The sequence below is a fragment of the Apiospora phragmitis genome (assembly GCF_038363925.1).
Source record: "Apiospora phragmitis strain CBS 135458 chromosome Unknown utg000009l:1.0-1189150.0:1.0-1190623.0, whole genome shotgun sequence".
Taxonomy (NCBI): Eukaryota; Fungi; Ascomycota; class Sordariomycetes; order Amphisphaeriales; family Apiosporaceae; genus Apiospora; species Apiospora phragmitis.
The window spans coordinates 741,747-769,065 of record NW_027117408.1 but is presented as its reverse complement, the minus strand read 5'-3'; the positions used below and the strand labels follow the sequence as shown (position 1 = coordinate 769,065).

Sequence of the window (27,319 nt, the reverse complement as noted above, 5' to 3'; positions counted from 1 at the left end):
CGTCGCCTTGATGCCATTTTCAGTTATTCTATGGAAATATGGCAGCGATGTTCGTGGATGGTCCAAGTTTGCCTTTCAGAAGGAGACATAACTAGCCTTATTGAGCAATCTATCTTATCTAATTCTCAATTTTCACGTCTTCTAGAGAGAAAATACCGATTTTTTACTTGGATCCCAGCTGTGCAGCTAAGCAGTATATAAAGCCAAATCCAGGTAATCCTAGGGATCAGCGGTCTCACGTAATCAAGTACAATGGAATGAATAGTGTGGCCCGTTCGACTATGTGTAGATAGCGAGGTTTGAAAAGTTATTTCATACAATCCGTCCCCTGAAGCTTTCCAATATATTTACTCATGGGTCTTTGATCCAACTGATGTCTGGATCACCGGTAGCTGACCCATGATATTCACCCATTAGTTCAAGGATGCCGCAGCTGCTTTCTTCATCATCTCCGTAGATGTCTAACGCCTTCCGGGGACATAGCTTTCATCCATCTAAGTGTGGTATGGTTGGCATTTTGATGTTGCTTGTCTGGCTGTCGTCAAGGCGGATACCCATGTAATCGAAAATATCCGCGAGAGAGAGCACCCCTCCCTTCTCTTTAGCCATTGTGGCAAGCTTGGAGTCTTCCGCAAGGAGAAATATTGCAAGCGGTTCATGATTGGGGCGATCTGTGTCAACCCGATCAATATCACATGGTTGCGAAACCTTTTCGACTGGGTCTGTCCAGATCTCTGCCAACGAGTAATTCCTTTCCCGATCCGCAGACATCCAAGAGGGGTAAGATGTCAGTGGGTAGTCTTGTAGGTGGTTCCTAGAAAGGCTATGGTGAACTTCCAGGCAGAACTGAGTCTCAATACCTCGGCCCAAAAGCTTGATGAAGAGAGAATTCATATCTTCGGGACAGATATGCTCAGAATTTCCTAGAAGTCGTCGGAATAGCATGACTTGCCAAACAGTCCAATCATAGCATTTCTCCACGCGCTCCTCATGCAGGCACCCGTATGACATACGATCAACATGGAGATCATAACTTAGTATGAGGTCCAAAGTTTCCGCCCGCCTAATGTTTGGTTCTGCGGAATTTCCAGATGGTGCCATGTCAGGGAAAGCTGTATATCGAATTAACCCAGCTGGATCATGGATTTCCCCTGGATCAGACCCTATATCTGATGTCCCCGTGCCAAAAAGCTCAGGAATCGCCAAAGATCCACAAAGATGAGGAATGGAGACATGCATACCCATGTCTTTCCCCCAGCTACAAACCAGAACTGGTTCTTCTATCCAGGAACCTTGGTCAAGATGGATGTGTGCAGTACCGCATTCCTGGTAAAAAGCCCCGTTCGAGCAAGTGGATTTGAGAAAATTTCCCTCCTTCTATATGTTCCACTAAGGTGGAAATATGTTTCAGGAATTCGATGATGTAAATCGGCGTGAGAGCCATAGTACGTCGAAGCTTCAAAAGGGTAAAGGAAAGGTCGGCAGTGAACCAAAGCGCGAATCCCTTTATCGCGCAGGTGCTGGAACCGTTGCCCTTCCTATACTGATCGCAAGCTTTAACCTCTGAGTGTGGCCAACCCATGAACTTATGTCCAGACTTGACCAAGAATTTGAAATGTGCTGTCAGAGTCTGCAGATGGTCGGCCTCCCAAATGATTCCGCCGGCAAACCTGTTCAGTATGGAAATAGGTTTATCGCCCTCGATGTACTCTTTGACGTTCCTATGAGTCAGGTGAACAGTCTCATTGTATAGTGGTGTGTGATTCTGTCCGGTCGGCCAATCAGGATCATAGGGTTCGGCTTGTCTAATTTCCAAGAGACATTTGCAACGACCCGTAAGTCGTTTTCGAAGCTTTGATAAGTTCGTTTGCAAATGTTCTTCAACTTCTGTTTGAGTTAGGCCCTGGTATTGTGAAGCCAGTACTTCGGCTGGGTCCATGGCGTGGTCTCCTTCGTATATGAGGTCCAGGAAAAGCATTTGAAACAGAAGGGGCGATTTAAGAGTGGACGAAACCCCTGAAACAAAAAAGATCATCTTGAAGGCGTAAGCTTGATCTCCCCTCCTTATTGACGTAAGCATATGTTCGAAGAGGTCCTCCAGCTCGGTGGGGAGTACGTCAAGCTTGGTCTGAAGATGTCGCATCTCGTCACCGTCCGATAGACCCTCCTGCAGCAGTCGGAGGACCAAGCTGGTCCATAAGAATACACCTTCCGCCTTCTCGACTAAACTCTCAGCAAACGTCTCGAGCTCCTCGTTGGAGATCTCGAGACGTTTGAAGTCGGTATTGCCTGCTAATGTGTCTCTGGCAGTCCGAACATATCCTCGTGTGTTAACATCTGTAGCTGGAGACCATCGCAATCTGAGAATCCACTAATTAGTGAATACGTTCCACTCCCTACTCGAGACACAGATCTTGAGATTGTCACCCCCAGTTGTCGACCATGATCTGATGCGCTCCACCATGTGGTAATGATCGCCCTCCAGTTCGTCTAAGCCATCGATAAGAAATACGAACTTGCGTTTGCGAAACGTGAGCTCTGAACGCAATAGTTCCTCGAATACCGCGTTGATCCTTTTATGGTCATGGTGAGCTGTCCATGACTGACCGGAGAACTGTGTCGTTTCTTCCCACTCTTTTGGGAATACCGCAGGTATTAGTTCGGGCGCCTGAGATAGAATGGAAAAAGGAGACTTCGGACGAGGCCCTGGAAGGACTTTTGGTGACCACTCCCAGCGTTCCAGAAGAAGAATGTTGCCACAATGACTTGCGAGCCATTCTATGTACTGGTCAGTCTATCGTGGAAGTTCTCGTGCCTGCTGATCGTTTTCATCAGAACTGATTTGCCGGCCCCTGGCTTTCCCATGATAAGAAAGATGCCGCCATTCTGCTGCAGCCACGATTGAAGCAGTTTGCTTGAAGACTCGAGAGCAGATGTGGCAAACGGTCCTTCTGGCCTTAATATCCAGTCGTAAGTCGTCTCATGTGCTTCGATGATCCCTTCCTCGCGATCGTGCATTAAGTCGAAACGAAGACTTTCCAGGATCTGGTGTTGTCGCACGGCAAGCAATGACTGGTGAGGCTTCTCCAATATCTTACAGAGTTCTGCAACAGCGGCTGTGCTGTGAGAGTTTCTGTTAATATCCCCCCCGTAACGATTTGATCTGTGCATCGATAGATTGGAGCTGAGTTCCCTGTATGCTTTTCCATTCGAAGGAAGTATCCGAAAGAGCGACAAGGTCCGATCTGTCGGGGATTGGTCAGCGTTCCAGGGAGGAATAATTATAGCGAGATGGAACCTGAAGAAATTGATGAAACATGGAGAAGGGAGAAAGTACCGTATCAAGAGGAGTAGTTGAGTATTGAGGGCATTGATGGTGTGATCTAGTCTGATGACTAAATCTTCCTTCTCCTTGCTTTTGGCTTAGTTGGCGAGCCGCACATGCACATTCTAAAGCAGTGCCGTGTATTGTCATTTCCTGTTCGCTTTGCGGCTTGTTCGCTGATGCCGATAGCCTACCGAATGAGGCCTCCAGGCTCATCGCAATAGGTAGGTGGCTAGCGTCCTCTTCGGTACTCCCGACGCTCGATTGCTGGATGCCTTTCGCCTTTTCCAAGAGCTTGCATCCGAGTTCGATGAACTGCAAGAGGTTGCTCGCCAACCCGATCACCGCAAGGGCCTCCATGTTGGTGATGATTTCCGAAAGGGATGTCTGTTAGTTGTGAATAGGTATCCAAGTGTGTTCTCCAAGAAGATCATCCATCATCTTACTCCTCACTCACGTCAGGCAGAAATTATTTGCCGCCGCACCTGCATGCGCCCATGGTAAACGATCCAATCAGGGGTAAGCCGCCAATTCTGCCTTGAGACTCTTGGCAAGAGTCCTGAGGTGCCACGACAGACTGTCGGTCGCAGCAGTCAACTCTCATTTCAACCCCTTATCTGCCGATGCTTCGTACTCAGTCACAGCTGATTCCAAGGAAGTCGTCCCAGAATTACAGGTCTATCCAGCTGATTATGAGGTGCCTGTCAAGAGATTACAAGGTTAAATGGATTGTGTGATTGCCCCACACTGACGCCAAAAAGCTGGGACAGGAGCAGCAAACCAGAAAGTCAGGTGGAGCTATGAAAATGGAATAATAACGCTGATAAATAACCGATCACCCATGAGTACTCATACGTGAACTCTCCACCCTGACAGTCCTAGACCGGAGGATCTCCTTATCACTCTCAAAGTCCCCCTGGAAATCCCCCTCCTCCCCCCTCGAGCGACTGGTCGTCCCGCCGCCCGCCCCGTATATCCGTCGTCGCGCCGAACCGGGAATCCGACCGCCATCCCGCGCCATCCAGGCTGCCCTTGTTGTTGCCGTAGGCTTGGCCGTGGCCGTGGCCGCCGTTCTCGTAGTCGTCGCCGCCGTCGCCGATGCGGGTGCCCTGCGTCCGCATCATGAAGCTGTCCAGCGCGGCCTGCGACCGGCGCCGCGGCGTCGACCGCGCCGGGCCGCTGCCGCCGAACGTCCGCAGCGCGTATGCCTTCAGCTTGCCCGTCGAGTCCGCCGCCGAGGCCTTGCTCTCGCCGATCCAGCTCGGCGCTACGTGCCGGAAGAACTGGCGCAGCGTCGGGAGGCAGCAGCACATGATCAGGAGGTTGGATTCGATGCAACTAGATGATGGGATATGGTGTCAGCAGATGGGACAATGGAATGGTAGCACTTGGCTTTGAGGGATGGAGGGGAAGGGGTTGCTTATCGTACATCCACAGAGTGCCACTTCTCAACGCAAAGGTCTGGTCCAGATTCGAAAGACTTGGGAGCAGGATGATGAGGCGTACGATTGACGTTATCATAGTTCTGCCGGAATATCAGTATCACTGACCGAGGAGTACAGAGCTGAAGGGGTGAAAAGGAGAGAGAGAGAGGGAGGGTCCTCGCTTACATGGAACCGACAACAAAAAGACCAATGAGGGCGACCTTCTGCCTCAGCCTAATATTCAGCCCGACGATCGTAGGTATGGGGAACACCAGCAGCATCACGTCGGTGAAGACGCCTATGGCCGCCGTCGCCACATATATTGCCGGCCGGTCGAGACAGTCTGCTGTGCCCGCGAGCAAGGGGTCCCAGCTGGCCGCTATGGGCCTACAGGCGAACATGAGACTGAAGCAGACGGCGGCGGAGGAGCCGACACAGATGAACATCAGCAGCCACACCCCGATCTGGAAGGTCCGGGCGGGGTTGATGCGCCGGTAGAAGAGACATAAGGTGGCCTTGGCCGCGCCGACGGTGACGGTGTAGACGAGCGGTGCCGAATAGATGATCTGAGCAGATACGTTTTGCTTAATAAACGATACACCACGAAGAAAGAGATTCGATCGCTACCAGAGACAGCATACATACCTTGGAAAAGACGACGTACCTCTCCAGGGGCATTTCGAAGGCGTGCACGCCCACAGCCTTGATATAATAGAGGTGTAACAAGTGGCCCTGTGTCGCCACGGAAGTCAGCCAAGCGATGAGGACGGTAACTAAACAGAGCAGGCGGGGGTCAGCAGGTATGTCTTTTTCTTCTTCTTCTTCTTTTGCTTTTATTCTTTCTATCGCGCCCGTAATGGGGCGTGGCGGTCTTTGTTGTCCTGAGAGGAGGGGATATCTACCATCTTCGGCCTGGAACTTTCGCACGATAAACATCTTGGTGTAGTAGCGCTGGGCGAGGAACATCACCGCCAAGATGTTCTCGACGATGCAAACAGTCCACATCACAGTGACCCCCTCCTGGGGTGGATCGGCGAAGTTGACCACATACCCCGGCGGCGGAGGCATGATGGTGATGGTGCCATTGACGTCGAACGGCATAGTTGCGCGGGCGGGAGAGAGAGAATTGGGGAGGGGGACGACGATCTACGTGCGGACAGCGTGGAACAAGGCGCAGCAGAAGCAATATATATCTATCATTCAGTTTCAAGAGGCGCGAACAGACAGCGTTGCGCAGCTTCAACTCTAAATATGTGTGTATGCAAGGCCGGAAGGACAGCGACACACACCCCTGTCATTGATGCATATAACGTACGTTTAGAGTTTAAAGCTAGCTAGTAACGGTGCTAGAACATTTCCATACTACTACATATTGAGACACAGTATGTCTGGGATAGCCGGAAGGTATCACTTCCCTCTCCAATACCCCCCAGCACCATTCTGCAGGCGTACGGCAAAAGCGCGGCTCATAATCAAACTTCGACGTCTTCGTTTTCTTCCCTGCAGGCGTACCTGGCAACTCTTAATACATACAAAGATTTGTTAGGCCCCTGCATAATGCCAATAACAATCAGGCGCATTCGACTAATAGAAAAATGCAACAGTAATGATATTCCTTCCCCATACTTGATGTTCATTTCGACCTCGCCGCCTTAAGGTATACACTCTCCGTTCACTCGACCAATCGCGTCGACCGTAGCATCGAACCCATCTTCACGAAGGCTTGGTTCGGCTTTGAAGTTGAACGTTAAATCGAAGATATGCAACCTGCATGTTACATACAACGCTGAACCAAGTTTTTCTCTTGCCTATGAGAGGCAGACATAGGCAGGAATAGAGGACGGGGATCAGGGTATCTCCCTTCTCCTCTCCTTGGCCCTACGGCAGCACGGACCGCCCGGAGACTTTCCTGCTCTTCGGTGCAGGGTCACATAATCCCATCGTACCATGTACAATCTGCATTGGCTTGGCAGATGGGCTCGCCATGGGTCGGTTCCGGGCCGTAACATGCGGAGAGGGCAAATGACAGGGATCTGGTTGGCCATGGTAGTACTAGTAAAAAGGGGCGCTGGTGTGCATGAGTCGTGACCCTATACCCCAGCAAGGAAAAAGACCGCACTAGGTAGTCTCGGAGGAACATCAACTCTGAACCGTTGCCTCGCCCTTACCATTTACATCTTAATAGTAGTAATAATGCAGTAATTTTAGATTCCTTCAAATTTTCATTCTTATCTTCGATCCGCCCTCCCGCACACCGACCGCACTTTGGTCTCGGTGCTCGGCAAAACCCTTTGACATGTAAGGGAACTACGGCTTGCCTTCCTCCCGTCAGGCCCGAGACGATGAAACTAATGGCTGGTAGTACGTATATTACCCCCGCTTTGAACACCAGAAATCCAGAAGCTACCAACAAAGGTATTCTACATACTGCGAGGCGGTGATTGTCTGGAGCTATCGTCTAAGCAACACCTCATGTTTGTAAAATCCAATCAGGTGATTATGATGAGCCGTTGGCATGATCAGTCTTCACCGACGTGCCAGTTGAGTGGACGTTGTACGAAAAGGAAATTATTGCAGGAAATGGGACGCCCACGTGTGACTCGCGTGTACATATAGCCCAAATGCCGGCGTCTAGTGCACCGGTCCGGAAATGATACTAACTGCAAAGGTGCACCTGCATGAGGATACCGATATTACGGTGGAGTGAGGGGCTCAATGTAGGACTTGGGCCGAAGCCAGGCAATACGCCTGTAGATCCTCGCTTACGACGGCGAGATTAGCGAGGAGCTGCTGCCGAGGCTGCAGCGTCCCCCCCTCGACAGTCGGTAGTAGTAGAAAAGGCACTCTGTTCCCGAGTAACAGGAGGTCCAAACTCAAGCGTGTCTCACCCACGTCTATCCTTAACCTTCTTTCCGGCCAATCCCACTCATACCTTCAGGACAGGTTTTTGTTACCTCGCCAAGCCAAGATGAAGTTTTCCAGATCGGCCCCTGTCTCAGCCTTGGCGGCAGCGGCTCTCGCTTCCCCCGCATTGGGCTTGCCAAACGGTGCATGCAGCTGCGTAAGTCACCCGCCTGCCTCGCGCTTGTTTGCGGCAAAGCTCCCTCCGGTCTGCCCTGCTGACATCCCCGACAAGTGCACTGCCCTGAAGAAGGCCGGTCTTGCCAACGTGCTTACACCGGATTCCGAGGACTATGAGGATCGAACCAAGTCGTACTGGTCCATCACATCCCAGTTGACACCTTGGTGCATCGTAAGTCCATCCCTGTCCTGATATATCTCGCTATGTCACCTTTCGTGGCCGTGGCCTGACTAACCATCCGGGTTATATAGGTCCAACCGACAACGCCCGAGGAGGTCGCCCTGGCCGTGACTACGTTGGTGAAAGAGACCACTTGCGAATTTGCTGTCCGCAGTGGTGGCCATTTCATCTGGCCGGCAAACAATAGTAGGCACATTCCACCAAGACATGCTCGATACAAGGTCCCGCTAACAGAGAGGGTGTGCAGTTGAGGATGGCGTGACCATCGACTTGGGTTTGATGGACAGCACCGTCTACGACGCCGAGAAGAAGGTGGCTCGTATTTCCCCGGGTACTCGCTGGGGTGGAGTCTACGCGGCGCTCGAGCCGCATGGCATGACCGTCCCTGGCGGCAGAGCTTCCACCGTCGGTGTCGCCGGCTTCCTCAACGGTGGCGGCAACTCCTTCTACTCGGCGCGAAAGGGTTTCGCCTGCGACAACGTCGTAAACTTCGAGGTTGTCCTTGCCAACGGGTAAGTGGTTTCACCCATACATATGTAACTTCTAGACCATGCCGAAGACTGACGTGCCAAACAGTACCATCATTAACGCCAACGCCACCGAGAACTCGGATCTGTATCAAGCCATGAAGGGCGGTCAGTCCAACTTCGGCATTGTCACCCGCTTCGACATGCAGGCCTTCGAATCGCCCCCTCTCTGGGGCGGCGTAGTCCAGTGGAACAAGACCGCCACGGAGCCGGCCATCGACGCCCACGTCGACTGGGTCAACAACCACAACAACGCCCTCAACGACTCGGCCATCGTGTTCTGGTCGTACCAGCCCGCGCTCAAGGACACCATCATCATCAGCAGCCTGGTCGACACCGAGGGCCACGAGCGCCCCGCCGCGCTCGTCCCGTTCCTGGACCTGGCCCCTGCGGAGAGCCAGCTGGCCAACACGATGCGCGTCGCGACCCACAAGAACCTGACGGACGAGCTCGAGCAGCCGGCGGGCTACCGCGACATCTGGTGGACCGGCACGATCAAGAACGACCGCCGCGTCTACGAGAAGGTGCTCGAGCTGCACGACGAGCTGTGCGCCTTCATGGCGGCGCAGTCGCCCGACGGCGACTTCATCACGCAAGCCATGTTCCAGTCGATCCCGACCGTCTTCAGCAAGCACAGCGAGGAGCGCGGCGGCAACGTGCTGGGGCTCGACCGCGAGACCGACAACGTCATCATGCTGCTGTTCACCTTGGCCGTCAACGGCGAGGATCAGGAGCGCGTCGCGCGCGAGCAGATGCGCAAGTGGAGCGACGGCACCATGCAGTTCGCCCAGAGCGTCGGCGCCGCCGTGCAGTGGCAGTACATCAACTACGCCTACGACTACCAGGACCCCCTGACCAGCTACGGCGAGGCCAACGTGGCCAAGATCACGGACGCCGCCGCCAAGTACGACCCCGCGGGCGTCTTCCAGACGCGCTCGCCGCGCGGCTTCAAGATCAGCAACCGCACTGGCTACGGATGGAAATGAGGTGGGCGTACGTGCGCGCGTGGTTTCTTATAATAATGTTATTAGACATTCAGGGATGAAAGATACCCATTACTTAGAACTTAAATACATGTAATCATAATCGTCAATACATGCATCATCAATTACATCCTAAGACCGGTCGATTGAATAGCAAGCGAAAGTACGTGGTCAGTGAGCCAAATCGTTCTCCGTGACCTACCCCGCCCCTTTTTCTCCACCCAACAGGTGCCAGAGCTTTTGTCATCTTCAACCTTACGCTCCCAATTTCTGGTAGACGTCCAAGCTCCTACGTATCCTCCCTCTCCTCCTCCCCCACAGCTTTCTTGAAGAGCAGTCTCATGCCCCCCTCGGCCTTGGCCGTAATGACGCCCGAGCTCTTCGGCTCCCCCTGATCCTCTCGGAGCTTGACCTCGAAGCCGCCGACCAGGCCCGCGACGGCGCACCGCAGCTCCGCCTTGGCGAAGTCCTGGCCGATGCAGGCGCGGGGCCCGTGCAGGAACGTGAGGCTGGCGAAGTTGCTCGTGGTGCCGCCCGTCTTGTTCGGCCGCGCCACCCCCGTGGTGCTGTCGACATCGATCCAGCGCTCGGGCACGATCTTGTCGGCGTCGCCGCCCCACGCGCACGGGTTCCGGTTCGTCGCGTACGGCACCAGCAGGAACTCGGTGCCCCGGGCCACCCGGTAGCCCGCCACGCAAGTCGCGCGCTGCGCCTCCCGCACCGTCACGGGTACCGTCGGATACAGCCGCAGCACCTCCTCGCAGAAGCCGTTCAGGTACGGCATCGCCTCGAGCACGTCCCAGCTGACGCCCTCCGGGGGCTGCCCGCCGACGTACTCGAGGCGGGCGTGGATCTCGGCGCGCAGCTTGCGCTGGATTTCGGGGCGCTTGGCGCAGAGGTAGCTGGCCCATGTCAGTGCGCCCGCCGTGGTTTCGTGCTATTTTGATGTTAGAGATTGCGTCTACCGTACATTAGAGAAGAGGGGGAGGGTGAGATGAAGGGGTTACTTACTCCGGCAGCCAAGAAAGTCAACATCTGATCTTTTATTTCCTCGTCTGTCAACCCGCCTGTCTCAATGATCCTTTTGAGAATGCTGTAGTCGGGAAGCGAATTCTTTCCTTCGGCGATCTCCCGCTTCTTTTCCTGGAGGATTTCACCACATGTTGCCTCCAGAAAGCTGCATATCTCATCCAGGATGCGATTCGAACTGAGTGGCAGCCATTTCACAATCCATTGGGGCAGTGTGAAGTTTAGCGCCGCGAATATCATGCGACCGAAAGAGGGTCTCAGCAGCTCCTGGTAGGCGTCCGACACCTTTGTCTCATTGCTGGTCAGTGACTGGAAGTCTCTCCCCATAGCAGCTGGTCCGATAATATCCAGAGTCAGACGACTAGGCCAAGGGATAGGTACTTGTCAGTATTGTGATCTTCGTCGCCACATCGTTCACACTAGGAGCTCATTGCGGAAGCCCCTGAAACTGTCAAACATGTGGATAAATACGCACCTGGCCAGTTCCGCTATTTCGACCTCGACCCAGCCATCCTTGGTCTTTTTCGGGCCTTCATGCAATATCTCTTCGAGCTTTTCCGCGAATATCAAGACTTTTGTCCACATCAGTCCGTACAACATACGTATCTTGCCGATATGAAAGACCGGGTTCAAGATCCGGCGCTGGCGGTGGTGCAGCGGACCCTCGGTGACGATGACGCCCCAGCCCAGCGCTCGGGCCAAGAACGACCGGACCGGCCAGGGCTTCTCGAAGTCGGCCGCATGGGTGCTGAGGATGTCGCGAAGGGCGTCGTGACCGGCACAAAGGACTGCGTACCGGCCCTCCAAGCGGATCAGCGAAGCATCCGGGTAGTCTCGCATAGCAGCTAGGGCGGACTTGCCGCGCGGAGACTCGGCTATCATAGCGGAGCATCTCTGAAGAAGATTTGGGTCAGTTATCACGTCGGCTCACGGGGCCCCGTGAGCCTTTCGTAAATCTTTCGATGCTCTGCTTACCGAGGTACTGGGGAGCGATCGAAGAGGGTCTCGCATCCATGGATATATAACCAAGGCATCTAAGGCCAGGAAGAGGAAGACCAGGGCGACCGAAGATATATATGGGCGATTCGCGATCTCGCGTAGCACCCCGTCGGTGGGCAAGGTGACGTGTGAGATGATCCACCCGGAAAGGATGCCAATAACCAAAGCCTTGGGAACCAACAATCCCACTACGGCCAGAACGCTCAGAGCCTTGAAGCCGGACCTCAAGAGGTAGGTCAGCCATCTACCTTGTATTTTGATTTCCATTGTGTCGATTGGTGGCAGTCGGAAGTCGAGAGAGTCGTGGTTGCTGATAACACCGTCTGGCGTGGGACCTCTCTCTCATTTATCTCTGTCAGCATTGGGTCGCAACACAGGTCCGCCCCCATCATGAAACGAGAACGAAAACATGCCGCGGAGCCACATGTCGCGAATGGAAGCGAAGTACTAATATACTTTAGCTGGGCAGGGGTTGACCTTGCTCTAACATCAGCCGGATTCCTGTCGCCCAGCATCTCGGGCCGTGCGCCGGCGAAGAAGCTCCACGCTGTCACGACGCGGGACGTAATAGTTTAAAACGACGTCCATGCAGTATCACTCCTCGGTTTCGTTTATGGAAATCTCCGTATCCCATCCATGCTTACACGTAAGTAAGAGCACGTATTCGGACAGAGCCAGAGATGGCCGAGGCTACACTCCAAAGGCACGAGACCAGTAGTAGATGATAGCATCCAAAGAAAATGAAAGTATTGGAGGACTGTGTAGTAGGCATATGAAACGATCCACCTGCGTTGTCAGTTGTAAGCTGAATACAGTCTGAAGTAGGAGGGGCTCGTGATTCTCGAATCGCCTCCCCAGGCCTCTTGAACTAAATCTCTCCTAGAGAATCATGGATGATCGCTTTCAACGAGCTGGCGATCGCGATATACCGGCCCTGGGATAGTCGTCAGTACGTAGGTCCAGGTTATAGCCAGTGTCAAGAATCAGGGAGAAAAGGTCTAGACTCGTGAAGTTCCCCTATGGGGTACGCAGCATCTTCCCCTATCAGGTACGCAGCATCTCCCCCAGGCAAGAGCCTATATTAAATTGGTTACTATACTTAGTTGCTGTTTCGATAGCTAAACGAGTTGGTTCGATAAAGAGGGGGTCCGAAGGTAAACATATGCGCTTGTGCAGCCGGAAGCAGCGGGATAAGTTCTCCATAGCGCACTGTGTACCGAGTTACTCACTGATATACTGCCATCGGAAGGGAAACCGCATCGAGACTCAAGGGTAGGCAGACTCGACGAGGTGGGTTACAAGAACGTTACAAGCAGCAGACATATCGAGCAAGCTAGGGAAGGTGTATATAACAGCCGAGCTATCCCACCGATGCTCTTTGATCCACTGTTTTACCAAGACATCCATCATCTTTACTCTTTTTGAGCTAGTACTATTCCTCCTTTCCCACTCTCGTCACTTCAGTCTACTACGAAGCATCAATATGAGATTCTTCGCCTTTTACGCAATCGGTCGCCAACGCTCTGGCCGTCACAGATAAGCACAGGCCCCGCAGTATATAAGTATTTGATAGTTTCTTGGGGCTTCTTATGCTTGACTCGTTTCACAGGACGCGCAGAGCTGGATGCCGACGGTGTCTACAACAAGCCTGCCCGCGTTGATCAGTAAACAACTTCGGATTTGTATCTGCTACATTTCGGCGTATCTATTGTGGGGAAGGGGGGGTCAGAACCCAGGCCAAGGGGTTGGCCAATCGGCACCGGTCCGCCCTGAAAGCTTTATCTCGTAAGCACCGTCGATCATTCAGCCCCCCCCCCCCCTCCCCCCAACTCCCCGCGTCGTCCGGAGAGCCTGCAAACTCTTGCTGTCCTCCGAGAGCTTCCGTCAATCGGTTATTATTTGAGTGACAGCTATGTCCCCGCCCGCCTCCTACCAGCTTCTCTTGGTCAGCTCCTCCGGCCTCCACCGACCGTCTTCAACCCCACCCCTCCCCAATTATCCCATTACGCAAAGAAATTAACCAAAACAGTTGCCATGTCGGATACTGTGCCCCTCCACATGCGCGAAGCGGGACTGCTGCCGAACGATGCAGAGTTCTTGGTCGCTGCCTTCGACTCCACGTTGCCCTACCTGCAGTCGATAGGAGGGGGCGAGATGTGGGGCCAGGTGCCTTTCTCCGAGAAAGACGGCTTCCTAGCGGAGACTCAAGAGTCCATCACGAAGTCCCAGTCCTACAGCCAAACCGGTGCCGGCGACAAGGTCCGCGTGTTCATCGCCGAGGTCGAGATTGGCGTGGAGGAGCCTACCGAGACCGGTCTCCACACGCGTGTCGGTGCCGACGGCCGGGTCTGGCTCGCGGTCGTGGCGGCGTGCGTCCGCGAGGGCTGGGTCCCCGACTACATCCGTTCGCAGTCGCACCTACGGCTACCGACGGTCGACGAGGAGGAGGAGGAGGGCGCGGCCAGTGGCGGTTTTGCGTACCTCGAGGTCATGGGGGCGGACCACCGGACCGGACGGCACCATCGAGGGGCAGGAGCCGCGCTGCTTCAGCTAATAAAACAGCATTATAAAGAGAAAGGGAGCGGGACCATGTACGTGGATGCATGGGCTGGCAATGGAAGAAAACTAGTCAAGTAGGTTCCTCGTTATCTCGGCTTGTCGGAGTGACCGCTAACCATCCGGTCAGATACTACGAATGGTTGGGCTTCCGTGCCATAGGTGATTTTGAGATGAAGCGCAGGAACGGCAAGATATGGCCAGGAACCTTGCTCCAGATGGACCTTTGAGTGAGTAGGTATACAAAGGCGTGGGCTGCTAGGCCACGTAAACTGATTGACTACTTACCGTCTGCGCAATACGGAACAGTACACTGTTCACCTAGTAGTGGTCCGAGCAGTTTGAAAGCCACTAAGCCCCTGAACAATGTGGCCTCGCCTGCGAAACCAAAGGAAACTTCTTTAGGCAATCGTGCACCGATCGAGACTCGGCAAGCCATACCTGATCTATAGAGACAAGAACAGCAAAGAAATTTACACGTTAAAAAAAAGCGATGTTGTGGAGGCGGAATTTGGCCGGTGCACGCTTCTATTTTCTGATGGCTTGGCAGAAGACGGTTTGTTGATCAAATGCTAGAACGGCTTCATGTCAATGAAGAAGACATATTGAAGGTCTCAGCTTCCCCGTAGGTTTCATCATAGACCGTATGTGAAAAGAACAGATTGTTTCCAACGTCTCCTCTCCTTCTGATGCTTTGATGTGATCTGCAACTTGCACGGGGATGGTTGCGTTGCAGGTGCAACCTTGCATGATGATGAAAAGAGATGGTCCTCTAAAATCGACCCAGCCTTCCATTAAGCAGGTAAGTACTCTAGAGGAGCTTAAGACTACCTTCAAGGTCTTTCTGGATGGTTGAAAAATGCGCAAAATATTAGTCATCAACTGTGGTGAAGCAAACGCTTGCCTTTCTGACGTGTCCAATGTCTTCCAAACTCAAAAGAGTGTTCAAAACCTTGCAAGATGCCAGTTATTAAGAATCCCACCATTCCTCGCCAATCCAGATGGCAAGATAGCTACATGCAAAGAAACAGCTCCGACGAGAAGGGGAAACAATATCTCTCAGGCTCCACCCGCAATAGCCATCTGCTGTGCGCCGGCGAGGAAGAGTTTCTCCTTCTTCATGAGGAGCGCACAAATAGCCGTAATAGAGCCCGCAGCCATACTGAGGATGTAGACCCGGCTCATGGCATTCGTAATGGCCGCAATAGCCTCTTGCTGGACCTCGGGGCTCAGCCGCGAGAAGAGAGCACTGCGAGTACCAGTGATGGCACTCCTGATCTCTTCGTCGGAAAGCCCCATGCCGTCAAATACCTTGCTCAGGTTCTGAAAGGACAAGCTTTGGAAGATTTGGCCCCCAATGAGCAGGCTCATTGTTTGGAAACCTAGCTGTGACAGGTTCTGCATCGAGATAACCCGTTGGAGGTCGAGGCCATTGCCGGTTTCTGCCATGATAGTGACACCAGAGACCGTGAAGCCGAGATTGAACACCAAGCCAGTACCGGCACCTAGGATGATGCAGTAGTCATAGACATTTGCGGCCATAGTCTCTGGGGTGACAGTAAACATGGTAGCGCCGCCCACTGTCATGAATATCCCCCCAATCAGGTACAGAATCCAGCTAGAATTGTCAGCTGGCCTGATCCAAAATAGCAAGATCGGCATACACTTACTAGTAGTTGACCCTCGGAAGGAGGGAGCCAGACATCATATTCAGTGTCGCGAGGAAGCAGATGTAAGGCAGAAGGCGGACGGCCGGCAGCCATGAGTTCCGAGTCGCCTAGGGTAAAGGCAAAATACAGCGGGATGTAATAGAATGGCACGTAAATGTTCGTGGCAGCCGTGGCAGGACAAAGTTGAGAAGAATCTGTGTCTTATTCAGAAGAATACGGCGCGGGGGGAACATGCGTGCTTCCGAAGTCGTCAGAAAGGTGAAGTACTGCTGGGCGAATACCGCAATTATCGAGACGCCGGCCACCACAAATACTGCAATCGTGCGGCCGTCGTTCCAGTCCCAGGTCGAGCCCGCGAAGGTTAGAACCATTGTGAGGGCTACTGCTGCCCTGGTGCTTCCCACGAAGCCAACCCAGTCCATAGCCTTGAGGTTTTGGCCGACGGAGCTCTCTGCTGCTGCACCATTGGGAGTGACGGGTGGAAGGTAGAATACGTAGATTGGCGCGCAGATAACAGCAACCACACTATGTATGGGCGTAAGCAAGCAAGCACATGGAATGGTTGTTGAGATGCATCAGCTTACAGATTAATATAGAAAGCCCAACACCATGTCGCAGGAGACGTGGCAAATGCACCTCCCACTACAGGACCTAGAACAGCGCCGGTTCCCCAAACAACTGAAACTTTTCTAAAAAAAAATTAAATTTAAATTCCAATGCCCGAGATGTAGCGGCCTCGCTCTTGCTCCGTGGTGCATAGGGAGAAGTAATTCAGAATGCTACGTCAAATTGAGGGTCAGCGGAGCGTGGGACCAGGCGCACGAGGAAGAGGCTTACCCAAGAAAGATACCAGTGCCGCCGACACCGGCAATGGCTCTGCCGATGATCAAGGCATTCATGTTGGGCGCAGCGCCACAGAGTGCAGAAGCGGCCTCAAAGAGAACGATGCTCCCGATGAACATGAATTTCAAGTTAAAGACGGAATACGAGGCGGCACCAGGCAAGATGGCGCACAGGGAGCCGAGTGGAAAGACAGTGCCAATCCAGGCGAGCTCCTCGACTTGGCCGAACTGCTCGATGATGGCGGATTGAATGTCGGCGGCAATGGTACCGTCGAGGCCGTAGATGAGTGCTCCGATGTAGAGGGATGCCACGGCAGCAGCCCACTTCCAGCCGTGTACCGTTCTCGGACTTGGCTCGGAGCCCTTCTCAGCCCCTGGGACGGTCCCCTCGAAAGAAGCCATGGCGAATACAATGGACTAGCAAATGGCAGAAGACGAGAAAGTGAAATATACAACAACTGTATGGGGCAGAAGAATAGCAGAGCTGTCAAGCTGCTGGGGAGTAATACTGTATAAGTGGCCGTGGGGGATCAACGGTGAGTGGCCCACAGTAGTCCGGCCAGTTTGGTATCGACTGGAAGTGGACCATAACACTTCGGCCAGTTTGGCCGTGGCCCCTTTTGGTGTCTCTCGCACTGACTTCAGCCCTATTATTTGGGGAGGAAGAATGGGGCGCGGCAGGGGTAAGACGAGGTTTTTCGGCCAATCTGGCCAACAGCAGGAGCAATGACGGGCAACTCCTCGCCATTACAAATCAGGCCGTGCATGGTCTTTCATGGTTTCCCTACTGGGCCACGAAAACATCGTCAACTCCTACTCATTACGCCATCAATCAACCACAGCTCGGCGCGCGACTCGTTTCCATGCATTCACCTGGCCCTAGATCCTCTCTCCAGGCCTCGTCGCCTTTGCCGCTGCGATTTTGCGGCACATGTCAAAAGCCATTCTTGAAGGGTTGGTTGACAATTGATTCTCTGTCTCTGTCTCTCTGTGATAGTACTGACCATCCAATAGAAGCATCGTACCGTCGCCATGTACTGTATTGTCGTCGCGTCCAAAACCGACCTCAAACTCGTGCAAGAGCCTGCCGGGCTTGCAATCTAGCTAAAGTGAAATGCACCCTGCAATCTCAGTGCTTGCGGTGCAGCAACAAGGGTCTCGGTTTGCGTCTATGACACGACCGCCGCACCTGTTGCCACCTCAAAAGACGGACGTGTGGCCAGCCATGGCCTGTGGCAAAACGAAGTCCGAAATTGCTCTCCGCCTGTCTCGCTCAGCGGCGATGGTATGGCCGAGACCTTGGATGATTGGTGTGAATTCGACGTGTCAACAGACAAGGAGGAAGCACGAATCCCCGTGGACTGGAGTGCATTCGAGTTGACCACGGATCAATCCTTTGCCAACACACCCAAAGATTCACTGCCCCAATTGCCCGGGCCAGGCATAAGTACCATGTCTCACAATAATATTACATCATTGGTATGTCGATGGCTTCGTCGCTGATTGCGACCCCCAGCGTCTCTTGGCTGACGGCTCTGCCCCGTCTCCACGGACCTTCCTGGGGATGAGCATATTCCTGCCCTCATCCGGCCGACTCACATCTCAGAACCGCCGGATTCCAGCTTTCTGTCACAATTCTCCATGTCGGATCCTGTGGCGCATTGCACCGTCAATATCATCATGCAGATACTCGTTCCTTTCCCCCAAATGATGCTGCGCAGAGACTCTCCCTCCCTTCATACACGCGCACTGGCATTGCCCGTCGCATGCTAATGCCACAGAGCCTGCTCTACCCACGCCGCTGGTGAGCTGCATGGGCATAGCACAAGTCTTTGCGTCGCAGAATCTGGAGACTAGGCCGTTCCTGTGGCGCTCAATTCAGACGGACCAGCGATCCGCGCTGGAAAAGGTTGATTGCTGTTTTGTTCGCTTTTCTCCGGTCTTTTGGCTAATTTTGGCTACGATAGTCTAAACAACGGCTGTTCTCAAAGCATGAGCTTCTCGCGGCTATACAAGCCCAGCTTATCTACATCATGATGCGGGCGATCGACAAGTCTTCTGCAACATCGGGCATGAACCATGAGATGCTTTTTATTTACCAGGTGTGATATCCTATTCCCATTAGGATCAGGGATTTTAACTGATTGGTTTCCCAGAGCCTCTGTGAGAGCTTCAAAGATATATGTAACCAGCCGTTCTTCCAGGACGAGAGGCAATATCCAAGCTCCTACTGGGAAGACTGGATCTTCTCTGAGTCGAGAAGAAGGTAAGAGCGTCTAAATTCGGCATTTCCCCGTAAAGGCAAATCGGCTGACGTTGCGACTTAGGACCGTGGTAGTTTGGCTTCTCATCGCTCACCTAGTTCAAGTCAAGATTGGCGTCCGATGCGATTCATTTGATGGATTTCGAGAAATTCCCCTGCCCGCTTGCAGGGCGCTGTGGGATGCGAGGAATAGGCAGGGCTGGCAAGCGGAATACGAAATATACGAAACAATGCCACGGAGAGGACCCAACAAATTTGGCGACCTCATTGACGCCTGTAAGGAGCGCGACATCGGTTCAAACAAGTTGAAGCTAGACGTTTGGAATTTCACAGTTGATAGTCTCGGGATCTTGCTTAACCTAGCGGCTTCCATTTTCTAGGAAGTTTGCATGTCTCCGGGCTGACGCACGCCATTTAGTAAAATTTATCCATTAGCACTGATGAGTTGGCATAACTCAGTACATCGATACTGGAATCTCTGCGCCCCGTAATAAGACCGATCGCTCAGGCTTTTCTCTCATTGTCGCCAGTCGCTTGTTGCCCACCGGCGGGCGACCATTCTCTACCTATCGCACCCTAGAAGCATCTGGCGAGCCCGCATAGCCCTCGCTAATTACGCCTAGCCCGTTTTAGCTTCACCTGCCTCACCGCCATGCATATCAGTAAACAAGGCAACATAATAATAAGAAAAACAAAACCAATTCCTATCAGACCAGCAATCCCATATCCGAGGATCCTGCCCCCAATTTTAACGTCAACCACCATCCCAACAATGAAGGAAGAAAGTACTACCGTCCACGTAGCAAATCCGGCCAGTTTCTGCAGTGTAGAGAATGCAATGCTCGTATACGAACGTGTCGTTCTAGAAACTTTATTTCGCTTCTTCCAGAATACCTCGACGTCAGCGGACCACTCCCGCACCCGAATAGCAATTCGTAAGAGCTTTATAATAGTAATTGAAAGTGACTCCAAGATAACGGCAACCCCGCAGAAGTCGTAAAGTAGCGTGCTGAGGTTGACCAAGTGGGTTCCCATGCTCAAGATGCTGGATGCGAGGCTGAGGGGCAGGAAGGGGCTAGCGAGGATTGTAAGAATCCAAAGATTGTTAGATTCTCTCACACCACGCCTTATTTTCAAATACCTGAGTTGATGTTCCAGCTCAATGGTCAAAGCATTCATCTCGTCCTTGACTCCGGAGCATAGTCCCCTTATGTCGGCAGCAAGCTCCGTAAAGCTTTTATAATTCTGATGTCCATTTACGCGGAGAGAAACGTCAACCACGTTGATCAGGGACTCGATGGTCCCTGTGAGGTGTGTGATGTTGGATTTGAACTCTTGATACATGTTTTCATCCTTGCAAATTTCGTCAAGGAAATGTTGTCGTAGACCATTGGTTGGCGAGTTGAATAGTGGGCGGCGAGGGACTAAATACCCTACGCGGACCGCATTGACAAACACCGACCAGTCGATGAGCTGGGCATGACAGTACCAAAGAAACAAGACCTTCTTTATACAAGAGGTCGGAGGCCCGGTGTTCAATAACGCGGCATAGGTGTGGGTGAGAGAGGAGAACGTTTTCCAACACGAGTCCAGACAGTCGGTCACGTTTATGCGCTTGCCCGGGCTGGCGTGATGCTTACTTCTGGCTCGCAATATTCCAAATCTCTTGCAGGAGATGAAAACTAATCTTAATCAGTACCGATACAATAGACCGTTGGGGTTGACTTGCATATGAGACTTCCTTCGCTGTTTTCCAAGATCACAGCTTTCTTAACCAAGGCGACAAGATCTGCTGTGAAATTGATCGAACCAAAGATACCATGATACATCTGGTATTCTCTTCGCCGACCATCCAGAAAGAATGACGCTGATTCCCACCATGTCGGGGGTGTCGAGGAGCCCCATTGCAAGTAAAGGGCATTGAACCCTCGTCCTGTTATTTCTTCCGAATCCCACAAGCCGCAAAGTGCGTCGATCGGGATGGCATCTTCCGACAATTTCTGGAAACTCCTTATGTAGCCTTTGATAGGGCTATAGCCGTCCTCAAAGCAGAAACGAACTTGAACACCGCTTGGTATTGGAGGAATCGGAGGCGTGGAATTGACTTGTTCTGGATCTTGGTCTGAAGGACCTTGGGCAGGCGATTCTTGAACTTTCTCCAAATGGCAGAAACCATTGTGGTCGATATACAGGTCGTGGAAGTGTCGAAAATAGTCGCGTTTAACTCTGTTGTTCCATTGGTCTCGACCCCCGACCAGATCGGGGTGACGAAGGCACAACGTCCACCACAACTTCCACAAGACGCCACCCTTTCCCCATAGCTTTGGTCTTTTTGACTTAGCACGCTTAGTACTAGATGTTTCCAAAGCTTCGTTCTCCATAAGGGGCCCGTATTGCAAAGTCGAAGGTCTCAATTGTAGCCAAGAGAAGGATAGGGTGGATCGGTTTCCAGACAGATAAGAATGAGTACACCGCAGCAGGAAAAGAGTGGCTTCAGGCGTCTCTTATAATGTCAACTACACAAGCTGGCACAAGAGTATTGAGCACTTGAGGGACGGTATAATACACGCCATACCCAGCACCAAAATCCACTTGTTGTAATCTGATTCGCGCATAACAGCTGTTGTGGAGCAGCATGCGCCCCCTATATGCGCGCACCTGCAGCTACCTCGGTAGATAAGAACGACGAATGGACGCTCGAGATTTCTGGTGGAGGGTAAGGGGAGGCCGGAGGGGGAAGGACAGCAATAGGAGGCGGGGTTCGGAGAGTGGCAAAGTGGTTCACCTGCCACCAAGCACCTCATGCTTACGGAATCCGTGTGGTGAGATTCTCCGAAATTGTAATAACCTGCTGGCGTCTTATTCGCCCTGAAAGGCGGAGGTAGTCATCGGGCTTTCTAAATCTCAGGAATCATTGAATCTCACCATCATTGTTTCTAACCAAGCTGCTCCGACACGAGCGCGCACCCCTGCTTTCAATTCCCAAGCTGGGTGCACTTGCAGTCTGCGCTCTCCGCCATGGACTCTCCATCGCATGCCACCGATACTGCTGCGACCAATGATTTACTATGGGAATGGTACAAAGACTATTCCGCACCCAATCTGGACCGCGACAAGAAGGATCAGGATGATTGGAGCCTTTTGATTCGCAGTGTTCACAACGATGAATTCGACAACGAGATTGATGACTCCATACGAAGTGCGGGCTCTTATGCTGATGTCAAGGAAGGCTTCTGCGCCACGTGTCGGCATGGACTCGCAGAGTGGCCTTGCGAGCCGGATCGGTACCCTGTGGGCCTTTGGCAGGTGAACACTTTGGAACTTGCCGCGGCGTCCAGGGGTGGGTGCAAGCTCTGTGCATTCTTCCTGTCGCAAATGCGGGACCGTAGGTATCTGGACACATTCCGGAGCATTGAAGTTCGTCTTGGAAAACTTAATATTCGAGGAGCAAAATCATATCTTCTTCTTGGGGGAAACATGAACAAGGGACATCTTGATCAGCTTTTGCTTGCCTATCCAGGCAAGCAGATGTCGGATGAATCCCGCTTTCATCCTTACAGCGTGCCATTGTGTACGATAGGCGTCATTCCGCACCCTCGTGAGTTTCTGATATTTATTGGACAATGATGAAACGGCACCAAGTGCTACTAATGAGTTTTATCAGATACTACAAGTATTGGGAATATTGATTTATTTGGAACACTGTCGATGTGGTTGAAAAGATGTGATGAGTCCCACAGTCAGTGCCAATATGGAAAGGCCCTTGAGCGGCCACGTCGACTTGTCTCGATTGGAGGTGAAGCCATCAAAGTAATCGAGACAGAGCTGCTCCCGGTTCTACCGCGCTACGCTACGCTGAGTTACTGTTGGGGCCGAGCCGAGTTTACAATGCTTACTATGGAAACGCTCGCCGCATTCGAGAAAGGCATATGTCTTTTGGATTTACCCAAAACTCAGCAGGATGCAATTAACATTGCCAAAAGACTCGATATTGATTACATATGGATCGATGCCCTTTGTATCATCCAGCGGCAGCAAGATCACACTGATTGGCTGTGCGAATCTGGCCGGATGCGTTCAATCTACGGCGGCGCTTATGTCAACATCGCTGCATACTCTGCTATAAACGTACACCAGGGATGTTTTGTTAAGCCGAAAGATTATATATCGGGTCTCTACGTGCCAATAGGTGGTAGCAAGCGGTCTAATTCCCAAATCCTTTTCGACCATGCAGCTCACTGGAAAACGTGTTCAGGCACGAACCTATCAAAGAGGGCGTGGGCTTTCCAAGAAAGGCTGCTGGCACTCCGTACTATTTGCTTTGGTGAATACGGGGTAGCATGGGAGTGTCGATCAACATTCGCAACGGCTTGCATGCCCGATGGGCTGGATGCGGCTGTTGGATTCATTTATAAGCTTGTCTGTCCCGAATACGAAGAATGGAATTGGGATAGTCTTGTGATGAACTATTCTGGTGCTGAGATGACTGTCAGCTCTGACTACCTTCCTGCGCTGGCCGGCGTTGCCAGACGTCACTCCGAGTTGATGAAAGATCAATATCTCGCGAGCATGTGGCGAAACCAGCTTATCAATCAGTTGCTTTGGCATGTGCACAATGCCGGCGAGAGGCCCAGCTGGCGGGCGCCTACGTGGTCCTGGGCATCCGTGGACAGCCGAGTGTTACCAGATCCCTTCAAGCGAGGCACCAAGTCTGAAACAGAAAGAGCGTTCAGCACTGTGCTGGACGTATGGACAAGGCCCTCTGGCCCCGATATCTTCGGTGCTGTTTCAGGCGGTGAGTTGACTATGCTCTGTTCCGCGCTGGTTGCTGGGTCTATTCATCTTAGTTCCACCGGCACTGCCGGAACTACAATCGCTGTTGCGGGAGACGCCAAAGTGTCTATGGAGGATAGTCAAGACCCAATCTCAATCCATCTGGATTGTGTACACTACATTCGCGATGAAGCAGATGCCGCTGTCTACCTGCTGCCTGTGCGAGACGGCCCCTCAAAGCATGTGTATAAGACCCCCAAAGACAAGAAATTTCATCCATATATCATTCTCGGTGGCTTAGTTCTTCAACGCATCAAAGCTTCGCCGGGAAGATTTCGCCGGATAGGTTCCTTCCTCTCGTACGCGGAACCACAAACACTCAGTTATCGTAAGGAACTTCTTCGGGTTATCGAAAAAGTGGGCGCATCAACAGCAGCATCAGAGTGTACCAGGGTCCAGCCGAGTCCAGAAGATGCCGAAATGAAGTATGTCATTGTCATTGAATAGAGAAGAGAATATCATTCGAACCCGGACGCCCGGCGGCATCTCGGCCTCACAGATGCAATAGTGACGCAACAGAGCCTGCGGCACCGCCACATATTCGAGTGCAGGCGGAGGAGGCAGAGGTACTAAATATTTATCCATTGCCAGAGAGTCAGTCGGCGGCTATTCTACATGGAGGTGACGACGGCTGACGCTGCCATACTCGCCGCCGCTATTGCGGCCCAGCAGCCAGTCGAACACGCGTTCACTATATACCACGATACTAAGGAGTAGTCGTGTCTTATTATAAGTCATGTAGCTACGATTAGGAACATGTTCGTGATTTGATTACAAAAGGCAGTGTAGTCCGTCGTAATATGTACTTTTATGCTATTACATAACAGAATCCCAAGCAACGATTAAAGCCTTCCACACATCATCTAAAGCAACAACAACGTCGTCTGGAAGCGGTCCCTGGGTGACAGCTGCCACAGTCTGCCTAGCCTGGGCAATCTTGCTCGCGCCGAAGATGATGGCATCGTCGGGGCCCAGCTGGAAATGAAACGCGAGCCAGCGCATAGCCACGTCCGTCTTGGTGAGACCGTGCGGCTCAAGCGCCTTATCCATGGCGCGGACCGCGGCGTGGTGCTTGTCCGTGTCGTAGCGGCGCGCGTCCATCGACATGATGTTTCCCTCGGCGAAGCGCGTCCCCTCGACCCGGCCGGACGTGAGGCCGCCGTGCAGGAAGCCACCCGCGTGGGGGCTGTGGGCGATGAAGGTCATGTTGTGCTGGCGAACGAGGTCCATCACCGCTCCCTCGTGGCGGCGGTCAATCAGATTGTACAGTCCCTGGTACACGCTAGGCTTGATGTAGCATTCGCGCTCGCAGATGGCGATGTACTCCTCCAGCATCGGGGCCGGGAAGTTGCAGAGACCTAACTGCAACGATAGGAAGACTCGTCATCCGAGGCTTCTGCGAACCCGCCGTTTATCCCGCTCATGAGGGTTGAGTGTCTTACCTTTTTGAATAGGCCTTTCTTGTACTGTGCATCGAAGGCGGCCGCCTGGTCCTGCAAGGGCGTAGCCACATCCGGCGCGTGGGCATAGAAGACATTGATCTTGCCGCCCTCACCCAAACGGAGGTCTTTGACGCTTTGCGCAGCCGACTTCTCAATCTTGGCGGGTTCGAGGGTGCCAGCGAGCACGGTGATGCTCACCAGAACCTTGGTGTCGATGGTGAAACCAAGCTCCGCGGCCGCTCTCGTCTGCCCGAGGACGCGCTGCGAGGCACCGATGTCCGTGGGCGGATAGAGAGCTGCCGTGTCCAGACGTATCACGCTTGCTTCCTTGAGCGTCTATAGGAGCTCTGCGGAAGATTCACCAGAAATTTCGTGGCCGAGACCGCCACAGCCAAAGATCAATTGGGGCACTTTTGGGCTTGTCATGATGGACGAAGTGCCTTGCTTTCGTGATTGTATGAGCGCAGCGAGAATGAATCTGGGATGGGCGGTCACTTCGGAGCAATCCTTCGGTCCAACTAGATGATCACTTGCTTAAGCCAGCTGACGGTGCTACGGTTACCCCATATAACGGCGACCCTAGAAACTAATAATAATATTACATAATAATAATACGAATAATTTAATTAAAAATTAATATAAAATCCTAAAAACACCGTTTTAGTCTCGAAACGCTTTTATAATACTCTTAATCTTAGATTTAGAGTTAGATTTAATTACAACGGCTTCCGGCGCCGACGATAAAGGAGTAACAGCCTAGGGTTCTAGTGTAACGTTATTTATTTCCCTTTTAATTATTATAGCATCTCGTATACGCGTAAACTTTTAGTTAAGGTTAAATATTACTCTTTTCCTCTTTTTACCTCTTTTTTTCTCTAGATTATCTTTTAAAAGTAACTTTTCGTGCTCTAATTAACTAATCTAGCCGTTTAAAATATTTAAACTCTTTTAAAATTTCTAGAATAAAACCCGGCGCGTCGCGCTATTAAAAATAGTATTATTATTATTAAGCGTATTTATTAACTCTTTAATTTAGCGGCTAGTTATAAGTATTAGTAATATTATAAAGGAGAATTATTTATCGAAAACGTCGAGGGGAAGCTTAGATAATCCTGCCTTTATTTAGTTTTCTATTCTCCGGTTCTAGCTATTAAAGGGCTTATTAATATCGCGAAAGAATATACTAGTTACGGCTTAGCCGTTAATTATTATATACGGCCGAAAAATAAACCTTTTAATTAGTTCGTAATATCGAAAGAAGTCTTTTTTATTTATATTTATATTATTAAGCCCTATATAATATAAGGTTATTTTTTAATAATAAATATTTTTTAATATATTAAAAGGATTAAGATTTAAAGGTTATAATAAGTATAACGAATATGCCGGAAAGAAGAGAAGCTATATTTTATACTTTAAACACGTTATAATAAAGTCCTCGTTTACGTAGCTAGCTATTACGATCGGCGGGTTAGTCCCCCGCGGGGTAGCACTTAAGGCGTAGAATTAGATAGAAATGACCCGAAGAGTTATTTCCGAAGCTTTTACTTTATAGCGTAGTAATTAATTTATACGTATTATAATATAATAACTCTTCGCCCTTACTAAATAGGAGACGTAGGTTCGATTCTTATACTTATTAAATAGGAGCTCTCTTTAATTACCTAAGCAAGATCGCTAATAAGTAGGTAAGGCTTTATACGGACTAGTTATCCGTATAAAAGCCTTAGAGTTTCTCTATACCGAACTTAAGTAAATTATATAGTATTAGGGGTTTATTACCTTAAGTATAAGGGTATACCTTTAGAGAAAGGGTATAGTATTACGATCGGCGGGTTAGTCCCCCCGGGGTAGCACTTAAGGCGTAGAATTAAATAGAAATGACCCGAAGAGTTATTTCCGAAGCTTTTGCTTTATAGCGTAGTAGTTAGTTCACACGTATTATAACACTAGCGTAGCTATTTAAGATAATAAGTCGTTATTAATCCTCGTTTTTAAGCTTTATATAAAGAATAAAGACTTTATTTAATTATATTAAAGCTAGTTCCTTATTAGTCTAGCCTTTAAGAGATGTTATAAAAACTTAATCCTTTATAGTATTCGTTAACGAGTCCTCCTCCTCCGGAAACTATTACTGCTAGACCTATTAACCTTTAAATATAAT

General features: G+C 51.4%; 8 protein-coding genes across 8 annotated transcripts; 3 read left to right on the top strand and 5 right to left on the bottom strand.

The window, feature by feature from the left end:
* Positions 1-4,230: 4,230 nt before the first annotated feature.
* PG994_009738 (uncharacterized protein) lies at positions 4,231-5,850 on the bottom strand (the record flags this gene model as incomplete). The annotated part of the gene is made up of 4 exons (XM_066861147.1): positions 4,231-4,663; positions 4,755-4,850; positions 4,936-5,315; positions 5,395-5,850. 4 exons carry the CDS (start codon positions 5,848-5,850, stop codon positions 4,231-4,233), a joined length of 1,365 nt encoding a protein of 454 aa, XP_066713317.1.
* Positions 5,851-7,717: 1,867 nt separating this feature from the next.
* On the top strand, positions 7,718-9,524 carry PG994_009737 (uncharacterized protein; the record flags this gene model as incomplete). The annotated part of the gene is made up of 4 exons (XM_066861146.1): positions 7,718-8,002; positions 8,083-8,197; positions 8,259-8,523; positions 8,588-9,524. The coding sequence occupies 4 exons, from the start codon at positions 7,718-7,720 to the stop codon at positions 9,522-9,524; spliced, it is 1,602 nt and encodes a 533-aa protein (XP_066713316.1).
* Positions 9,525-9,810: 286 nt separating this feature from the next.
* On the bottom strand, positions 9,811-11,816 carry PG994_009736 (cytochrome P450 monooxygenase; the record flags this gene model as incomplete). Its single annotated transcript, XM_066861145.1, has 4 exons — positions 9,811-10,458; positions 10,533-10,911; positions 11,026-11,442; positions 11,482-11,816. 4 exons carry the CDS (start codon positions 11,814-11,816, stop codon positions 9,811-9,813), a joined length of 1,779 nt encoding a protein of 592 aa, XP_066713315.1.
* Positions 11,817-13,583: 1,767 nt separating this feature from the next.
* Positions 13,584-14,186, top strand: PG994_009735 (uncharacterized protein; the record flags this gene model as incomplete). The annotated part of the gene is made up of 1 exon (XM_066861144.1): positions 13,584-14,186. The coding sequence occupies one exon, from the start codon at positions 13,584-13,586 to the stop codon at positions 14,184-14,186; it is 603 nt and encodes a 200-aa protein (XP_066713314.1).
* Positions 14,187-15,164: 978 nt separating this feature from the next.
* On the bottom strand, positions 15,165-17,019 carry PG994_009734 (uncharacterized protein; the record flags this gene model as incomplete). Its single annotated transcript, XM_066861143.1, has 5 exons — positions 15,165-15,723; positions 15,776-15,882; positions 15,955-16,300; positions 16,360-16,464; positions 16,613-17,019. 5 exons carry the CDS (start codon positions 17,017-17,019, stop codon positions 15,165-15,167), a joined length of 1,524 nt encoding a protein of 507 aa, XP_066713313.1.
* A 3,549-nt stretch (positions 17,020-20,568) lies between these two features.
* Positions 20,569-21,261, bottom strand: PG994_009733 (uncharacterized protein; the record flags this gene model as incomplete). Its single annotated transcript, XM_066861142.1, has 1 exon — positions 20,569-21,261. One exon carries the CDS (start codon positions 21,259-21,261, stop codon positions 20,569-20,571), a length of 693 nt encoding a protein of 230 aa, XP_066713312.1.
* A 637-nt stretch (positions 21,262-21,898) lies between these two features.
* Positions 21,899-24,160, top strand: PG994_009732 (HET-domain-containing protein; the record flags this gene model as incomplete). The annotated part of the gene is made up of 2 exons (XM_066861141.1): positions 21,899-22,478; positions 22,545-24,160. 2 exons carry the CDS (start codon positions 21,899-21,901, stop codon positions 24,158-24,160), a joined length of 2,196 nt encoding a protein of 731 aa, XP_066713311.1.
* A 369-nt stretch (positions 24,161-24,529) lies between these two features.
* Positions 24,530-25,581, bottom strand: PG994_009731 (uncharacterized protein; the record flags this gene model as incomplete). Its single annotated transcript, XM_066861140.1, has 3 exons — positions 24,530-25,075; positions 25,156-25,478; positions 25,518-25,581. The coding sequence occupies 3 exons, from the start codon at positions 25,579-25,581 to the stop codon at positions 24,530-24,532; spliced, it is 933 nt and encodes a 310-aa protein (XP_066713310.1).
* Between the last annotated feature and the right edge of the window lie 1,738 nt (positions 25,582-27,319).